Genomic DNA, 20,054 nt, shown 5'->3' on the forward strand with positions numbered 1-20,054 from the left:
TTTACAGAGGGAGAGAGACGTGGGAAACAAAGGGTGGGAAACAAAAACTGTGAGACAAAGAGGGAACCTTATATAGAGAAGCAGAGTAAAGGAGAAGAGAGGAAGAATATGAGAGCGGGGCTGGAGAGATGGCTCAGTGGCAAAGATTCTCTCTGCTCTTCCAAAGGTTCTGAGTTCAGTTCTCAGCACCCACATGGCAGCTTTCACCTGTCTGATCCCTCTTCTGGTGTACTCATACACATAAAATACACAAATAAATAAATCTTAAAAATGTATATATGAAAGAAGGCAAGTGAGGTGGGGCTCTCACTCTGGAACAAATTCTTTACACTGGTGCTATACAAGACCTTGCAGTAGCCACTGCCAGTAGCCTGATGAGTAGCCAGGCATGATCACCCATCACAAAAGGAGGGTGTCCTGGCCAACTGTAATTTAGGGTAAGTGGAATGAAATGCTCCCAGAGACGTTGCAATAGAGCCATTTGTTTGTGCAGAGGAAGGGAGAGTGCACGCTGAAGAGGAAGGAAGGGAAGGCATAGGTGGCTTCCTGTGGTAGGGTCCTGTTTCCTTTTATCCTTAGTACATGGGCCAGGCTTGGGGGTGAGCAGGTGAACACTCAGATAAGAAATGAGTGAGAGTGAAGCCACTGATCTAGGAAAACAGGAGAGCACCTGACTGCAAGACAGTCACAAACACAAACCAGGAAGGAGCCCCCAAGAGGCAAAAAGACTCAGTAGAGAAACAACTAGGTCCAAAAGAGATTGGGGAAAGACAATCACAGTATGCTGAAGTCTTGAGGCAAAAAATAAATGCCTCTGTTGTCTGTAAATATTCCTCAGCTGACACCTCTACGCATGCTGACGGAGCAGTGCTTGCCCTGGACAGAGGCTGTGCTGGGGTGAACCGGTGGGGTCCAGACACTGCAGTGCTGTTGCTGTTCTGAGATCCCTGAGATTATGAACTCACAGAACACAAAGAAGCTCGAAGTGTGTGTGTGTGTGTGTGTGTGTGTGTGTGTGTGTGTGTGTTGCCTGGTCCCATCTTGCCTTGTTCTGGAGTTAGCAGGAAAGCTTTCCTACTTTTAAAAAGAGCACTACCTCTATGGCCAACAGGTTGGCCTGTGGTTCTAAACCCATAGCACAGGTGGAGACGCAGATGGAGGCTTGCGAGAACAGCGGAGAACAGCCGACAGGGTCTGGGAGAACTAATTACAGCCCTATTCTTGCCTGCAGGAACTCTTTAACAAGCACTTTTCAGGAAAGCTGGATGTGGCTGAGTTTATCCAGTGTTGGCCATCACTCTAAACTGGGCCACGGTGCTGGCCTTGACTGTCTTCCTAGAGTGACTGACCATGGGGTGTCCCTGGAGTTCAGCAAGGGACATGGAAGTCTGCCGCAGGGGTCTCTGAGGGATGGTATCTGCCCAAGGGGACCTCTACTGGGTGAATCCACCTTCATTCTTATTTTGTTGGCTGGGATTAGAACATCTCTACAATATTTTAGGTATTTCTGATAGGATTGATCCTAAACAAGAATGTAAAGCAGGGAAATTTAACCCTTACTATCACCTTCACCTGGCATTTCCTCTTCTCTTTAGTTGTCTTTATTTCCCTGATTTTCCCAGTTACACTGATATACCTAGAACTCCAGAAAGTTCCAGAACTTTCTGGCAAAATCTAATTTTTTAAACGTTTTCACCATGCTGAAGTGCCCAAAGTAAAATTGATTAACAATGTCATGATCTAAACAATGACTTCATCTTGCTCTTCCTAAATACAGAGTACCTTTGATGAGTGAGGCCCTCGAACCTTTCCTGTGCATCTTCACTTCCACTTACACAGTCCTTCAGTCAAATCTCTTTTTCTTCTATCATATTTCACAGAAGTCTATCTCAGCCTGAGATTGCAAAGTTATTATAATCCAAAACTCTAACAGCACCTGCCTTCCCTCTCAGAGCTACTTGGATCTTCAGAGAATGAGTGAGCCCATAGCCACGCACTGTGGAGAAAACAGTGCTGCACAGGTTGAGAGAACTGATAGGGTCTGCCAGGGGGAAGATAATGACATACACATGGCCACCCTCACCCCAGTTCCTGAAATAATGACTCTGAGACCTTATTATTTATGAACAAATGCTTAGACCAAAAGTTTGAGCTCAATCCTGTCCAGCTCAGAACTTATAACTTATTTTACCCATTTATTTTTTCTTTTCTTTTTTTTATTTTATTTTTTTTTTTTGGTTTGTCAAGACAGATTTTGCTGTGTAGCCCTGGCTGTCCTATACTCACTTTGTAGACCAGGCTGGCTTCAAGCTCACAGAGATTCACCGGCTTCTGCATCCTCAAGAGCTGGGATACAGCAGGGGCAAAGGCCACTGTGCCCAGCTTGTTTATGCTATTATATGTGTGCGGCATGGCTGGTTACCTCACCTTAGAGTCCAGGACGAATCTACCTCTGACTCTATCCTAGCATTCATCTCTCTCTGCCAGAACTCCAACTTCCTGTTTCTTACCTCAGCTTTTTATAGACAGGCAATGCTTTCATGCAGTACATAAGAGATTCTCTCTCCACGTGCATTCACAGGCTGGCGGGTGTCTGTCTTCCTCGAGGAGCCAGGATTGTAACCACAATAGGCCCTACTTGTCTCTGAGCCTAGGGGTGGTCAATCATCTAATGTGTGAGAGGTCCTGAGAATAGCAACCATTCCTGGCATGTTAGGAATACAACCTCAGTCCTGCCCCTCCCCCAAGCATGGCTCAAATATTAACACAACTGCAGAGAGCTCCTTTACACGTGTAACACATCAGAGGCAGCAGTATGGGCTTTTCTGCCAGGTGGCACTACCGAGGGTGTCGTTGGTGGAGAGCAAGTTCGAGGGCCTGGCTTCTACCACGGACTCCACATCCTGTCCTGTAAAAGGCTCAGGGACAGACAGCGCTCCAGCAGAGCAAAGGGCCCTTCCCCTTACTCCAGCATCTGACTCTTGATAGAGCTACTGTTGGCTTGAACTGTTTCCATATCACAACCCAGCTGCTTCTTTCCCTAGGCTATCTACAAAATGGTTTCTTCTGTCATGAAAATGCCCGAAGATGAATCAACCCCCGAAAAAAGGACAGAGAAGATCTTCCGCCAGATGGACACCAATAGAGATGGTAAGAGGCTAAAGGACTTTGCTTGGGTCAAGCTTCTGGTGGAGTCCGGGCAGGGTGGCTCTATAAAAGGACCAAATGTCAACCACAGGGACCTTATGCACAGTGATGTGTGACAACCACCTATGCTGGGAGGGGAGGAATAGAAGTGGGTAGACCCTGGAGCTGGTCCCAGTCTAGAGCAAAGGCCTTATTTTCTAGGCCCTTCTAGCTTCTCCTAAGTTAGCCTTCCCCAGAATAGAATGGGTCCTGTGGAGCAGAAATAAAAGGATCCAAGAAGCCACTGAGGTAGGATGGGCCTTTTCTAGAAGTCTGGATCCTTGTGGCCAATAGGCCAGAGTATGAGGATGTGCCTACTGTTTCTTAAAGAACCCAAAAGCTTTTATCCCAGCCTGCCTGAGTGATCTTATGAGCAGACTCTACGATGCTGCGTCCAAGTGAAAGCTCAGGTAGTGGGAAGCAGGTTGGAGTGATCTGCTGGTTCCACTGGGTGAGGGTGCTGCCTGGATGCAGCCAGCAGGTGCACAAACCAAAGAGTGCTTGGTGACACAGGAGGACCACAAGTCTGAAGCTATCTGCAAAATCAAATAAATAGATATGGTTTCTGCATGTTGGGCTACCAAGTAAGATACAGGATCCCCAGGTAATTGAGAAATAATGACTTCTTTATAGCATCTCTCTCTGTGCAATATTTAGGACATACATATGCTAAGTAATTGATCGTTATTCAACTGAAATTTAAAGTTATTTTAGAATCATTATTTTTATTGCCAAATCTTGAAATGCTATTCAGAAATAGTTCCTGAGTTTACAGTGCTAAGTCAAGGCCTACCATTGATGACCCAATGCTGCCAAAAGCTTCACAGCTCTTTAAACAAACATGTATTTCTTTATTATTTACATGCATGTATGTTTGTACCTGCACACCTGTGTGAGTTTATATGCATCACACGCATGCAGAAATCTGCAGAGATCATAAGAGGGTATACAGTTCCCTGGAACTGGAGCTGCAGGTGGTTGTGATCTACTCAACATGAATGCTGGAAATCAAACTGGTCCTCTGCTCTTGACTGCAGAGCCATCTCTCCAGCCAACTCATTTTTAAAACATAAAACTCATTTTAATATTACAGTGTAGAATTTTGCAAGTATTATTACATGACATGTATGAGTGTGCCATGGTGCACACATGCAGAAGACATGTTTATGAAGTTCGTTTTCCCCCACTTTCCTTTACATAGTTTCCAGGAATCAAATTCAGGTCATCAGGTTTACGAATCACATACTTCTATTCACTGAGACAGCTCACTGGCCCCAGATCCTCACACCTGATGTTTAATAATTCTAGTGAGCTGTGTAGAAATAGACCAGGTCCTTCGTGGTGTGTATGATAGCATGTTCTGCATAGAATAAGCCTCCTTTTCCCCCCACACGTGGGGCGCCAGCTCCCTGAGAAGCTGGTTTCTTGGTTTGGTGGCACAGCCAGCTTGTTCACTGCTAGAAGTTGCCTCCATGAAGCTGCCTGACATCCTCTGAGAGCTGTTTTCCCTCATGTGCCCTGATTCACAGCACATAGTTTGTTTCACAAGTTTAAACAAACATGGGATTGTTTTTATGATATTGAACCACAGATTTTGGTCATCTGGGGAACATGATGGCTTTAAGACCCAGCCTCTTCCTTAGAGGAGGACTAAATGATGGGGGAAAGACACTTCTGGATATTTGGCTCAAGGCAATGGCAGAGCCTCTCCACTGGGACTGTTTCTACGGGATCAAAGAGCTCTGCCTGGGCCCTTGCCCAATGCACAGCCAACTACTACTGCCCTGGGCTTTGATAAGGAAAGATTTGTTTAAACAAGGAAAGCTATGGGGATGGAGGCAGTGAGGGCAGGAGGGCAGGGACTGCTGAGCACCCGAGAAACACATTGCTTCAGCTCAGGGCTTGGCTTCAGGGCTTCGGGCCTGAGCCTCCTGTCCCTCCTCACTTGGAGCAGAGCCGGCGTGGTGTGAAGCCTGCTGCCACCAGAGTCTCCTTAGATAAGGGTCTTTGCATCCCACTGCTGGCCTCTGCCATGAAAAGTCTGCACCTACAAGCAAGTCAATCTGGGAGTCTGTGCAAGAGGCAGAGTTCATATGGGGTACCAAATGCTCTACAGCTTGTGGTGCCCGAGGCCTGTGCTTGTGCCTGCAGCTTTAAAGTGTTTAGAAGATGCTGCTTCCAATCCCATCCCCTCATTCTCATCCTGCAGGGGCTGAGCAGGTAGCACGGAAGAGCAGCTAAGGAGGTACTGAAGTGCACAGGCCTGGAGGAGCCTGGCAGCCTCGTATCTGTCTTTGGAAAAACAGATGGGGCTAAGTCTGCAGGGAAGGAGAGAGGGCAAAGTTAGGTAGTTAGGTAACGGCTCCCAACAGTTCTATTTCCAACTATCAGTCAATGAGTCACTTCAATCAAACGGTCACCACGGAAGTGCCAGGAATGAGGAAAGCCACCCCCACCCCCATTTCTCCAAAGTGATAGTGACAGAGACCTTTACTGGCGGAAAGCTGAGGAGGAAGGATACTGAAGATCCAGGAAATTGAGGAGCCTGAGGTAAAAGGAAGCTTGGGCTACACAGTAGAGTCCATATCAAAAAAGAAGAAAGAAAGCTGTCTGGTGAGAGATCCAGGTTTTTGGCTTCCTTCTCAAGCCACTTGGGTTGACAGAAGTGTATCACCTGTCTAGAACACACTCCTTTATCCTCCCGACTTTGGATGACGGTGGTGCTATCCTCAAAAAGTTGTTAAAAAGAACCTACACTCCTGCTCTGCCCACTGGGAGTGGGGTGGGGGGAGGAGTCTTCTGCAAACCGGAATACAGCAGTACACAGGGGCTGAAGGGCCTGAGCCTGGCACACGCAAACGAGCTAGGGCTACTCAGTCCTCAGAAGCTGAGCATGAGCACAGGGGCTTGAGGAGTGGGGTGAGGCCCCGGTATAGGTAGAGGCAGAAGAGCCACTAGGGCAAGGATTCAGGTCAGGGTAAGCCAGTACCCTCCCCAGGCCCTGGGTCCTGTCCTGGAGGTCTTGTTAAATGGCCCTGTGCACTGAGCGAGGTGGGGGAATGCCATGGTAAACAGAGAATTGGGGTCCCTGCCTCATGGTCTCCTGGCTTCTGGTGGGTGAAGCTGTGGGCTTCTGCTGTGCCCCGTGTGCAGTGCAAAGGACCACAGGCCGTCACTCACTGGTCCTCTTGCCTTCTAGGAAAACTCTCCCTGGAAGAATTCATCCGAGGGGCCAAAAGCGATCCATCCATAGTGCGTCTCCTGCAGTGTGACCCCAGCAGCGCCGGCCAGTTCTGAGCCCCGCACCCTAAGGACGCTACTGCTGCCTGTGTCTCTCCCAGTTGGCTTTTAAACTTATTTTATTTGTATTTTTTTTTGCCAAACAATATTGATGGTGAAGCTGTCCCCTCTTCAGTCAGACACACTCTGCTGTGACACCCTTGCCCCTTGCTTCTTTCATCGTGGACGTGAATGCCCAGAGCGCTTGTGGAGAGCATGAACAGACTTCGTGGTGTTCCCTGTTGGATGACTTTTTAATCATCGTTACTTTTTTCCCTTTGATTCTAATGTGTCTGTCTTTAAACCCAAGACTGGTGGGGCCAGAGAAAAGAATTCCATTCTGCCCCTGAGATCCTTCAGCAAGCTTTGAGGGGCTTTGTTTGAAAGACAAAACTCCTAATCTGGGTGTGTTGTCACGCATGCCCTCAGGGCTATGGCAGGCACCCGAGGCTAGGTTTTCTAAGAGCAGGTTACCCTCTGGGGTAAAGCTATTAAAGCCAGCTGGGACATTCCCCTCCACCCCAGCAGGCTGTAGTTTCCAAGCTGTGAACATTACAAGGTAAATTAACAGAGATGGGGAAAGATGACTCAGCGGTTCCCCCACCCCACAGGTTTACAGAGGTGAGCTAATATGAGGCCCTTTGAAAAATCAAACACAGATGGTAACATTCTAAAACCAGATCCATCTTGCTACCTACTTGTGATTTATAAAAAGACTGCTGTATATAAAATATTGGGTATTGCAGACCAAATTAAGTGTTTTGCCTTGTAAATGCATGTTTAGTGAGCGCTAATGCAATCTTACTACAGAAGACTTGTTTTAGCAGTTTATTGTGAAGCCAACTACAACGAATGTCAGTGTCTTGTTTTAAAGTCCTGTCTTTGCACAAATGTACCAGTCAACAAGTGTATTTTATATACTCCATAAAATTACAAAAGAATGATGACAAGGGCCCAGCTTTGATTTCGAATGGTTTAACAGAGTCAAGGTGGCCAGAGGAAGGCAGTTTCCAAGTGTCTTGTCCACCAGCAGCTCTGAGAAGGGGCCAAGGTCCAGCAGCGCACTGGCAGGTGCAGGTGTGCTGTCTTTCTAAGCAGATGAATGTTCCATAGACTCAGAAAAGCAGATTGGTCCTAACAGTGTAACCTACATCCTCAGTGGGGGAGCCACACCTAGAATCTTCTTTTTCTGCCCCCGGGTATCTTTCATGTAGTCAGGTGTGGGCCAGCCAGGCAGTTCACCCACCCACTGTAGGTGCCGGCTAGGGAGCCTGCAGTGTCTGAGGCCACCGTGGGTCCCAACAGCACTCCCCTTCACCGTGTTATTTGAATCTAGCAAAGCTGAGTTGTGGCTTGGACTGGTCACCTCATATACACTACTTTGAAATAAGGGTTGGAAGCAAAAACTTCTGGCTACAGGCAACCAAAGCCTCACACACAGTGGCATCAACAAGGCCCAGACACTCAAGGATGTTGGTGGCAGAGCCTGCCTAAGAGGAGTCAGGAAGGTCTCTGCTGCCGGTAGCCACTTCCTGTAGAACAAAACCGCAAGAAGTTAAACACAGCTATAAGAAATGATGCCCAGGTGATTCTTGCTGGCTGAAGGTCCCCCCCATGGCGATACTCTTAACTGGCAGAAGTTCAAACTTTAATGGTGTCTCCATAGGTTGAAATTTTGTAACCTAGATTTTGTAATCTTAATTTTTCCTAGTGTCATTTCCTTACCTTTTGTAGCAAGGCTTGCCAAATCCTGTGAGCCAAATGATAAAGTCTGTTTTTGGAAAGCAAAATTAACCCAAGTTGGGGTGGAAACCAGAGGTGGCCTCCAGCTCTTCAGAATTCAAGAGCCAGATGCACAGGTTATGAACCCTGTGGTCCCCAGAAGGCCTGGAGAGCTCCAGACCAGCTAGACACACAGACATAACAGACCTATCTGTATGTTTCCTCCTCTTCTCCGCCTCTCCCAGGAAGGCATTGGGTGTCATTTTATGCATGTTTGACCAACGAACTTCACAGCATCAGGAGAGCCGAGTGCCTGAAGACATCTGTCACCCTGTGGCCAGGCAGTGTTTGTGCTGTGTTCAGGGGCCTCTGGTGGAGGTAGAGCCTGTTTTGTTCCAAGTAAAGGAAGTCTGTGCTGTCCACAGGACTGGAGGAGGTTTCAGAGTGCTTGACTGTTCATACCTCGCTCAGGATGGAGAAGGGGCGGTGTGGTACTCCCCAGGGGGACTTTCTGGAAATGGATTTAATTATATATATGTCATATTATGTGAAGTGGTCCCATTCTCAGTTGATTGTATAGCTCTTGCCTGGCATTAAAGCATGTTTATTATTTAATATCATTGTCTGGAGCATGAGATTTTTTTCTTACTAAGCTGCCTCAGCTGACAGTGTCTTGTGTCTTCCAGGTTTGAGGGTGGAAGAGTTTGAAAGCAGTTCTGGTCCATGTGTGGCTTCCTTACTTCCTTCTCAGCTTGGCCTTCACTCCCTCCCACTTTGTGCTTCTCCAAACATGAAGCACCAAAGCAAAACTCAGAAAAACTCCTCAGTAGGATCAGGGAAGCACTCAGGAAGCAAAGCAGGCAGATCTGTAAGTTCAAGGCCAGGCTGGTCTATGTAGTGAGTTCTAGAACACCCAAGGGTACACAAAGAAATGCTGTCTCAAAAACCAACCAAACTAAAAAAACAACAGCAATATAATCCTTTCCCTTCCCACTCTGTTGGAGATTTAGTGGGAGAGATAACTAAATGTTCCCCCAAAGCCATCACATCAAGCTTTTCTCATCTTGTTCCTATCACTGGCCTTGACTACAGCCCCAAAGGCTAATGCTGTATGAACAAGAGCTACTAACTTGCTCCCTAGATTAGGAGGTACAATAGGCTCCTCACAGGCCAGCTAGACCTTTGGGGTGCAGATGTGGAGGAGATTCTTTTCCTCCTCCACAGTTAGTCTCTGTGTGTAAGCAATATCTGAAACACAACACGTGATGATGAGGTGATGATGGGAATGTGGCCAGAGCCCTGAGGAGCCTGTATACCTACAACTCAACCATTTCCCCACTTTTGTAGCATCAATATACCTGTTGCCTAGGACTTTCTGTACTGAGTGTTAACGTGTGGTGCATAGTTCCAGACCTTCCTCGGGTGCAGAGATAGTGACAGTCAGGAGCTAACTAGGGGGCAGCTTGGAGCACCCAGGCATGGGAAGGCTTAGCTCTATGAATTTCCAGGGAATATTTGATATTTTAGCATTTCTCTGTGACAAACAGTAAAAACACTCTAAGGTACAATGCAGCTGGACTTGCCAACCCCACTTAGTTAAATATTCCCTCCTATGCCCAAGATTGGGCCCATGGACATTCTAACACAGGTGAGATTTGGGGTAGGGGGTAGGGACAGGAAAGAGACTCCACCCCTCCCTGAGGAGGAAGGGGAGACATTTTCCTTAGCGGTGTAACTTGGTGTAACAGTGATACTAAGTTGCCCATGCTCCTCTAAATAACTTTCTCCCCATGCTCACATAAGCAACTCTAAACTCATTGAGTCTACACACACACACACACACGGTGCACATGGAAACGTGGGAGACATGTGAAAGGAGCCTGGTTAGGAAAAATGAAGGGATCGGCAAGAGTGGAAGGGGAACAAACCAGAGTAATGAGGTATGAAAATGACCAAATCATACATGTGTGTAAATATCTAAATTAGTATATGCTAATAAAAATCCTCACCAGTACACACCACCTCCAGGAAGACAGGCAAATGGCCAGTCAGACCTCTCGCTGAACCTCAATAGCAACATCTCATCATTTGGCTGGACTCATACTGAGTGTTTGATGGGGCCGCCAGTCAGCATAAGTGTGGCAGGCTTGGAAGTGTATGTGTGAGCTAGAGAGGCCTTGTTAGCAAAGGAGATGGCCGGAGGGGAATACCTAACTCAGGATCAAATACCACTATAAACACTTCATGGCGAATGGGAAATGTTCTTTCCCAAGTACCACGTGATGGATACTGATGCCCAATGAACATGGGTGGTGCTCACCCTTGGTGTCTTTTCACATTTCTCTTCTCTGCCTCTGGCTCATCAGAGGCCCCCACCGTCTTTCCTCAAATTCTTGACTTCCCAGTATTAACCATGGACCCATTTAGAGTTGCTTAGGAGTACAGAGCTGAAGAACCCTTTGGAATAGATGGAATATGTCACCAAAAATCTCCCCCAGTTTGGGGAGCTTGGGAAGGGGGGAGGAGGGGATAAGCACAGTTCACTGAAGTCCACAGGGAAAGGAAGATGTGATAACACTCACATCCCCCCAAATGACCCATTCGGGCAGGTATGAAGAACAATCAGACCCAAAGATGAGGAAGGACATGGGTAGCAATAAAAAAAGACCATGGCCCATTTCTAATTACATGATCTTTCCAGAACTTTCCGTAATAAACACTCTCCATCCACCCCAGGCCTGTTTTTCCCTAGCACTGATCTGAGCACAAAGGGCAGGGATCCCATTGGGGGTGAGGCCAGGGAAGGTTTTTTTGAGGCAAGAAAACTGTGCCTTAGAGAAGGGTGCTGTAGAAAATGCTAGCATTCTGCCTCTTGGAATGGCTGCTCCTGGAGATCATTGATGATACCAGCTGGAGCAGTGTGAATGCTGCGTAATGCGGTGGCTAGCACAGGAGCCCCAGTATGGGTTTTCAAGGGTCAGAGAGTGTGGAGACGGAACTGAAGTAGGAGCCGTGCGGTTTCAGCCTCTCCGTAGCGGTTGGCACAGATCTAATGAAGCAGAAATAACCACAAAGTGCCAGAGAGAAGGGAGTAGAAAGAACCCACCTGAGAGGCCAGTCAAGGGCAGCTGTGCTGGCAGCCACCCTGGAGGCCTCTTGTTGCCCTTTGGCCCTCTTCTTTTGCAAGCCTGGCATAAGAAGGAGGGAGAGCACTGGTAGGCAAGTCTCCACCGTATGCAGGACTGAAGGGGCAGGGACAGCCAAGACCCCAGGCTGGTGACTCTTCCCCACACCAGCAGCCACTGCCCAGAAAGCAGCAGACACAGCTGTTTGACTCATATTGTGAATATTTATTTTTTTCTTCTTAAAAATGTACAAAAAATAAAATAACATATTTATAGTTTATAGATTCCCCTCTCCCATTTACAAAACTATTAAGTTACATTTACTCTTTTTTTATGTGGGAGTAGATTGTATACAAATCAGTCTCCCCTTGTTTGTCTTTCAGAAAGGGCCATTCTTAGAATTTGGCACAAACCCTCTTTTCCTGTTGCATGAAAAATAAATGTTTTAACTCATTTCATGCTTCCCAGGTTTCTGCTTTGGGGCATGCCTTAGTCTTTTAGGAACTGATTTCAAGATGGCAGCCCATTGTGTATTTTTGTTGTTGTTGGTTCCAATTTCTAAACACTGAGGAAGTTTCAGTGGGGACGTAGAATGAAAACACCTGCTTCATGTGTTCCCCAACCTTTTATGGATTACAAAAAAAAAAAGTTTGGGTGCGGTTAATTCGGGGACAAAGGAAAGACAAGCTTTTCTATCTTGCTATTTTTGTTCAGGAAATGATGCTCAGCAAAGCTCTGCTAATGCAGCGAGGGACGGATGCAGAGAAGTCCACCAACAGACACTCCTGGACCTGCCGCTGTACCCCTATTTGTGGTCCTGGCTTCATGTCCCTTGTTCTGGCTACCACAAGGACTGTAGTGACTCAGGACAAAGGCAAAGCCATCTCCAGCTGGTCCTCTGCCTTGGGGGAGATGGGCAGTTTTCCAGAAACCGGAGAGAAGAGCTGGGAGCTTGTCAGGTTGCTACAGATCTGTCTCCCTGGGATCCTGAGCCACCCTAAGGTCTGCCATTCATGTTTGGAGCTAACCCCAAGTGCTGTAGCATAGGAAGCGCATAGAGCATATATTTCCAACACTGAGTTTGTCTGCCTTAGATCAGAGCCCTGCTAGTACCCTAGAGGGTCCCCAAGCTGCTGGTTCAGCAAGTGATGTGGGGTGGAGCAGAGGACTAAGCAGAGCCGAGCCCAGGATACAAACCTTTGGCAACACAGAGGGATTCGGAGCCCAGTGGGCTCTCAGAAAGGTGCCCCTGCTATTCTTTGGATCCTCTTGGTCATAGCACCTACTCTCCAGCCCATTCCTCTGCAGCTTTGGGTAGCTAGGCTAGAGTCAGCCTCGGCTGCTCGGGCTCTCAGGGGAAGGTGGGGCAAGGCAGGAGCTGGAGAACAGAGCCTCCAGGTAAGACATCAAAGTGCTTCATAGACAAATTTGGACCTTTCCATGGAAGCTGCCCCATTATCCAGGCTTTGGGGTGGGATGTGCCTGACTATCCGAACTAGTGCTCAGCCCACAGTGTAACAAAAAAATCCCCAAGCTACCAACCTGTCCTCTCAAAGAGAACTGAGGCCCACCATGGGGCATGCTGTTCAGGAAAGCCGTTTTCTCTTGCCCTCCCAAGGGCCAGGAGAGGAGGAAACAGCCTTAGCTCTCCAGTGTGCCTCTCAAAGCCAGTCTCAGAAGTGCCAGAAATCCCACGCTTTCCACAGCCAGGGTGGACAGCCTCACCTCTTCCCATCTTCAGAAGCCAGAGGAAGCAATGTCTGCTGGTCACAGCCCAGCCGAGCTGCTGGCTCGCTTCGCAAAGCTGCAGCTGGGTTTGCAAAGGGGCCACTTGAGATGAAGGACATGCTTGTAAACTATGAGGCACTACAGTGTCCATCCCCATGTAAGCCAAGCAGTTCTGCAGCAGGCCCCAGGGATAGGACCCCAGTGCAAACCCTTGCGGAAACTTTGCCTAAGTTTCAAGGTGTCTCACTCCAGTGCTAAAGAAGGTGCTGACAGCACGATCTTTCCTGAACAGCTCAAAGGACACTCTTAGACAACAGATCACCATGAGACAAAATGTGATGGCCTCAAGGGAGAGTCATGTCTGAGGGGAGAGGGCTCCATTTGGGGAAACAAGTCCTCAGCATGGCTCAGTGGAGAGTCCATCTTGGCATTCACCAGTCACATGATACCTTAAAGGCCTCTTTCCTAGTCTCCTCTCAGATAGAGCAGAATGCTCTGAGTCTCCAGGTATGTCCCCTCCAGGGCAACGGCAGTAAACATGCCCACACACCACAGGTAAAATATATTATTGCAATATTATGTACAAATTATGTACATGGCTGTCAAGCATACTTTGTGCTCCTTATTACTGACATGGTAGCGGAATGTCTTCCTGAACAAGGCCCAGTGGCTATTTGCTGAGATCCCCTGGAGGTATTTAAGCAAAATGACCTTCCTCAGAGCAACCTGAAGGTTCCAGGCCAGAAAATGGGTGTCCTCTTTACCCCACCCATGATGACTGTGCCAAGAAGCAGCTCATCTTGTCCATCCACTCAAGAAATGTGGAGAGGTAAGAAAAAAGGCATCGCAGTTCCCCAGGCTCTTCGAGATGAATGGACTAGCTGTGTTTCCCTTGAAGGGGGAACTCTGGAGGTCTCAGGTGGAGCTATCAGTAACTTGTAGAGTCCTGGAGGGCCTGGACTCCAGGCTCTTGGGGAAAAAATGGACAATAAATAAGGGCCTGACAGGCTTAAAGAACTTAGCCGAGGGATACAGGCTTCAGCTCCAAGCAAGTAGAAGAGTTGACTGTTGGTCTGTTGGTGGGCCTTGGGCCCTGCCCCCTTCCAAGCAGTCTTGTAACAGTCACTTGAGATGGGTGAGATGGGTCTCCAGGTTGTAGGGCAGCAAAACACCTCTCCCAGGAAGGAGTGCACCGGAAGCTCCTGTCAAGGGGACTTGGGCCCAGCGCTCAGATCTCCATAAGCGTGATCTTGAAGCCTTCCACCATGCTCTCCATGTTGAGGATGAAGGTGTCCTCATTTGAATAGTGTTCAATGATGTTGTCATCCATGTTCACCAGGATGCTGCCGAAATTGGGTGAGATGGGGTGGGGTAAGAAACAAAGCCAGTGAACAGAGGGCTTTATGCAAGAGCAGCCTTCAAGCTACTGACTAATCACATTCTTAGGCCCCTCTGTATTTTCATTACAAACCTCAACTGCCCTTGGCTGAACACACATGTACAGTAAAAGTTACATCTGACTCTACAGCAACTATAAAGGCAAGTTTTATCAGCAGCGCTTTGCAAGTAAGAAACAACTCAGTAAGGTCAATGGCTCTCCAACTTCACCCAGCCAATGAACGCCTAAGCTGGGTCTAAAGCTGGCTTTGCCTCACCCCAAGCTACTTCACCTCTTCCTGGCTGCCTACTCCATGGCAGTTTGGTTTCAAGAAAACCAACTTCCACAGTCTATCTGTGATTTTTTTTTATATAAATTTTTTTTTTGTCTTATATTTGAGTGTTTTGCCTGAATGCATCTCTGTGTACGGTATGTGTGCATGGTACCCTCAGAGTTCTGAAGACCAATTTAATCCCCTGGACTAGAATTGCAGGTAGTTGTGAGATGCCATGTAGGTGCTGAGAATGAAACCAGGGTCCTGTGGAAGAGCCACACACACTCTTAACCAGTAAAGTGTCCCTCCAGCACCTCTATCTGTGACTGAGAAGTGCCTGAGCCTGTCTCACTCTTGTTAGCCAAAGAGATTTCCATTTGAGAAAGAATGACTCCCTGAATCACTTTATAGTGGTGTCATCAGGGATGCTGCCATACCTTCAGTTTGTTCTTTTACGGAATTAAAAGGCACCCACGCTTAGTGGGCTGATGTTGGGATAAAAGCCTTATGCATAGGCCTTCACAGGCCCAGTGCTGAAGGCAGTGCCATCAGCAGTGTGTTTGTCCACACTGAAGCTCTCTAGCCAGCAAGACTTGAGGCTTCACTCAAAGTGGTATCCCCAGCCTACTGCACTGATCTTGGAAAGAACTGCAGCACACATTCACCGAGTGTCTAACAGGAGTTCAAGTTTGATGCTCCGTCAGCCAAAGACTGCAAAATCAGAAAGCCCGAGAACCCAGGCCATATTTTCTTTATGAAAAGGGTCCAGAAGAGTTTTATGGTACCTACTCCCAAAGAGGAAGCCTTAGAAAGGTCTTAAGAGGGGCAGAGGAGAGGGAAGCACTTGATCCTTGAGGCCATTGAAGCGGCCCACCGCCCTGCAGGCACTGAATATGCTTTCTGTTTACTGAAAGTGAGACCTGGGGCAAATACTTAAGCAGGCCCTGGGCTTCATTCCTCCTCAGTGAGCCTGTGAGGAGGAAATGAAGCAAGGAGGCTCCTCACCACCCAACCAGGAAGGACTAACTGTTCACTGTTCCTTACCATGTGGGCGAGCAGCCTGACGCCCATTTGAGATTTCATTAATGATTACCTTGAAATAATTTCCTTTGGCCTCAGCTAATTTTTGCCCGTACTGTGTCACTCAGAAGCCAATGTGAAGAGCTACATGTAGTTCTGCGACGTCATTTTCCACGATGTCCCACCACCTCTAGACCACTCCCGCCCATGTGAGGCTGTCAGTAGATGAAAGCACCTCGGGTGACATGTTAGAAATGCACTGTGGGTCTCCCTGCCTGAACTGCTAGCATCGTGGGCCACAGATGTGACAACAGGTAAAGCTATATTAAAAATGTACCTTGCAGACAGGGCAGCTAGCTGAGTTAGCTTTTTTCTTACCCCTTTTTGCTCTTCTTATAAAGCTTTGTGATTTTCTCCACTGGCAGCCCATACTTCTCAGACAGCTGAAACATGAATAACAGGAAAGTGGTCAGCAGAGAGCAGGGACACACTGGGAAGCACAATATTCCAGCTCAGACCTCACATCTGAGCACAGCACAGTCCCCTAATGAGACACGTCAGGAAATCTCATGATGAACACTTTCCCTGCACTAACTGCTGAGACCATTCAGCCCAAGCCACTGGCTTTATAGATTAGCAAAATAAGGCGTAGAGAAGTGAATGGAGCCCCAATCCACAGTTAGCAGCCACAGGGTCACAGCTCACTAACTATGGCCCTGACTAGTTTCACCAAGTCATTATTTCCTCTGCCCTTAGAAGGAAGAGAAATGCAGCTCATGCTTCGCAGTGTGTCAGAGCCCATGTCTAGTGCCATCCCAATTTTGATTCTCCCTTTGGATAGATCTTAAATCACTCAGCAAAACAATCTTGATAAAAGTGGCATTTCTGATCCCTTGGAAAAAAAAACATCTACTCACAATGTTGGATTAAATAGGTAGCCATGCATCAAAACACATTTCAACTGAGCCACTTGCAGTGGCTCACCCCTGTGAGCCCAGCCCTGAGGTCAGCATGAGCGATGGAATGCTCTCCAGACCAACCTCAAGAGGTAGTGAGAGAAAAAGTTCAGGTGGATAAAAGATTTATATATGAAAGATGAGACCACTGAGACCATGAAAGCACAGGAAAAGATAAACATGAGTTCATTCTTCAGATAGCCATCATCCTAAGTACAGTTTTTCTGGGAGACATGACACCTGCAAAACAAGCCTGAATAATAATAACTGTGGAATTCTGAAATATCAGTAGCTCAAACATACCACAAAGAAAAATAATATGCTGGGAAGCATTTTAAAATACAAACAATATATACAGAGCAAACTGCTTCGTTAAAAAGAACTCGATGGGGAACAGGGCAGAGAAGAAAGAAAAAAAATTATATACAAGAAGAAAAATTATATACAAGAAGAATATAATCAGGCAATAAGCATAGGAAAACTGCACTGAACTTTTATTTAAAAATTTCAAATGAAAATAATGATAGGATAGTACTTTTAATTTAACTATCAAAAATGCAAATGAGCCAGGTGCCATGGCACACCCCTTCCAGCACTCTGGAAGGCAGAGGCAGGTGGATCTGTGAGTTGGAGGCCAGCCTGGTCTACAAAGTGAGTCCAGGACAGAAATCCTATCTTGGAAAACCAAGTGGGGGGGGGGGGAGGAGGGGAATGAGAGATCCAGGTTTAAACATTTTCTGATTTTAGTTTACAGCTCTGATGGATCTGATGCCCTCTTTTGGCCTCCATATGTACCTGCACACATGGCAGACAAATGACACATTAAAAATAAATCTAAAAAATCTAAAATGAAACAAAACTGAAGTCATAATCTAATGTTGGTCAGAGCATGAGGAAACAGCAGTGTTCAGATTCTATATAAGGAATAGTGACCCTCAGCCTCCTGGAAAAGAAGTTTGACAGAAGTATAGTTTTTAAAAGTGAATATGAGCCACTGACATCATGCCTAGTAATCGGACATACAGAAATACTCTCATGCTCAAACATGTTTGGAACATACCTGTTCATAACAGAGGAAAGTCATAACAAATATGCATTAAATATCTTGACATTTTCTTCACTTACACTTTAAAAATTGCTAGCATATTAGAGGGGAAAATAAGTGAAAATTTGTCAATATAGTATAATCTTGTCTGAATTTTTAACATTTACATATATTTAAATGTATATAAAATATTTAAATGACATAGCAATCTATTAATGATAGCTACATTGATAAATGGTCAGATTCAAGCTCCCTTTTACTTTGTATAATTCCATAGTGCTTATTTTTATGATTGTGTCATTTTTGTAAGTACAAAGTGGCAAGATGTATTCGAGAAAGATCTATTCCAAATATGTGCCATGCCCTCGCTAGTGGCTCACAGGTAAGGTTGGGACCCAGACTTAGGAAGTGCAGCACAGACTAGAAAAGGGCTGCAGAACCCTAGGAGAGAGCTGAGATCCTGAGAAAAGTTTGTTCCAGAGAACCCTAGGTTCCTGCCTTTCCATCCCTACCACAGGGCAGAAAGACCTCTTCACCATATGTACACTCAGAAGCAAGACAGCGAGGCAGGGTGGTAAAGACAGACTAGACAAGTATCCTCTTGCCTGCGTGGGGCACATCACTGGTGGTCCTGATGAGGTTTCCCCACAGCCACAATAAGGCCCAATGAACAAAAGTTAACAAAACAAAACAACACACTTGTTGGCCAGTGGGATGGCTCCGTGGGTAAAGGCCCTCACCACCAAGGCTGGCCAGGTGAGTTCAACTCCAGAAACACAAGGTGGAAGGCAAGAACCTTGACTCTTGCAAGTTGTTTACTGACTTCCACATGAACGTGCAAATAAATAGAAAAGGCAACATTTCTCACAAGAGCCTGGAGGCAGCAAAGAAAACAGGCCTTGTGTTAGAAGGGCCTGTTTGCAGAAAATGTAAACAAACAAATAGGCAGATAAAATGAGAAGCAGATGAGTAGCAGCTGGAGAGGCAAAAGGTAAGGGAAATGAATGGACACAGGAAAAAACACACACGCATGGTGGAAGACTTAATTCAGAATTGGAGAAATTTAGCAGATAAATTACAATGACACAGTTGATCTAGTTTATATAATAGTAAATGCATATACACATACATACTGAATTTCCCAAAGATACTCTGTCATATAATGCGTAACAAAGACAATTGAACCATAATTCAATAAAATGAGAAATAAAAAGTTGACAAGTTAATAAAAAATGTTAAGCCTCTCAGGAATACTTTACATTGCCTCTATTCTCTTCTCTCTTCCTCCCATTGAGGCCCCTACACTATTTGGCAAGCCCCTTGGTGTCCTATTTGCATATGCAAATAAAAGGGAGCCACTTCCATTTTAGACAGGTTGATAAGAGTGCTTTCCTAGTATACACAAGGCTAGGTTTGATCCCCAAGACCACATAAACTGGGTGTGAAGGGTATCTGTACAATCTCAGCACTGCAGGTGGAGCATATGTTCAAGGTCAACCTCCCCTGCATAGCAACTTTTGAAGGCAGCCTGGGACACAGGAGACCCAGAAAGAGATGGAAGAAGGGAGAGGGAGGAGGGAGAGAGAGAGGAACCCAGTATGGTGAGCTAGCTCTGTCTTTTGAGCTCTGAACTGAATTCAGTTCTTGCTGAAATGGCAAGGCTCTCAAGAGTGACCTCACTTCCTTATTCATTCCCTGGGGATCTAGAACCACTCAGTGAACAGAACTAGTTCTCAGAAACTCCTTGAGAGCAGCCTGCTTCCATATTATTTCCTGATTACTTCCTCAGCATAGCTGGCCAGAGCCACAGCAAGACGATGCACAGAACTCGGATAGGACAACATACATACACCCATACTTAAATTAGCCTAAAACCAGAACCTTTCTATGCCTTTCCCACACAGCAACTAGCTTGTTTTTTGGTGGTGGGGATCACGGATATTTTGTGGTGCATTAGCATTTGGCCTGCAGGATGGAAAGCTGGCTCAGCGGCTAAGAGTACTTGTTCTTCTTGCAAAGGACTCGGGTTCTATTTCCACAAGGATGTTCACTACTTCCTCATCAGTAGGGACAGATGTGCACAGACATACACACAAAATAATGAATCTTTAAAAATTTCTGTATGCATTTCACAGTATGGGCTGCACTCACCCACCGCACTGGGTGCTACTCATCTTATCCCTACATCATATCTGATGCACTGGAGTAGTCATTCCTACATCACAGACACTTTCTACCATCTTGGTGACTGCCTTTCATAATGCCATTGCTTTTCTTTGTAATTCTGTTTTAGTTTAGATACTTAAAAGCACTCTCAAAGAGTCAATGGATTTGAAATTGC

General features: G+C 46.4%; 2 protein-coding genes across 7 annotated transcripts in view; one reads left to right on the forward strand and one right to left on the reverse strand.

Moving 5' to 3' along the window:
- The window catches only part of Ncald (neurocalcin delta), a 357,449-nt gene extending 348,647 nt beyond the window's left edge, over window positions 1-8,802 (forward strand). For all 5 annotated transcript variants that reach the window (XM_060389583.1, XM_060389582.1, XM_060389584.1 and 2 more), the window contains 2 exons: window positions 3,045-3,150; window positions 6,386-8,802. In XM_060389583.1, the coding sequence (XP_060245566.1) occupies window positions 3,045-3,150; window positions 6,386-6,483 (204 nt within the window). In that variant the 3' untranslated portion in view covers window positions 6,484-8,802. The remainder of the gene's footprint in view (window positions 1-3,044; window positions 3,151-6,385) is intronic.
- Window positions 8,803-11,516: 2,714 nt separating this feature from the next.
- Window positions 11,517-20,054, reverse strand: part of Grhl2 (grainyhead like transcription factor 2) — a 123,104-nt gene continuing 114,566 nt past the window's right edge. For both annotated transcript variants that reach the window (XM_060389586.1, XM_060389585.1), the window contains exons 15-16: window positions 16,091-16,155; window positions 11,517-14,383 (exon numbers count right to left, since the gene is read on the reverse strand). In XM_060389586.1, the coding sequence (XP_060245569.1) occupies window positions 14,269-14,383; window positions 16,091-16,155 (180 nt within the window). In that variant the 3' untranslated portion in view covers window positions 11,517-14,268. The remainder of the gene's footprint in view (window positions 14,384-16,090; window positions 16,156-20,054) is intronic.

Source organism: Meriones unguiculatus, chromosome 8, assembly GCF_030254825.1.
Source record: "Meriones unguiculatus strain TT.TT164.6M chromosome 8, Bangor_MerUng_6.1, whole genome shotgun sequence".
NCBI lineage: Eukaryota > Metazoa > Chordata > Mammalia > Rodentia > Muridae > Meriones > Meriones unguiculatus.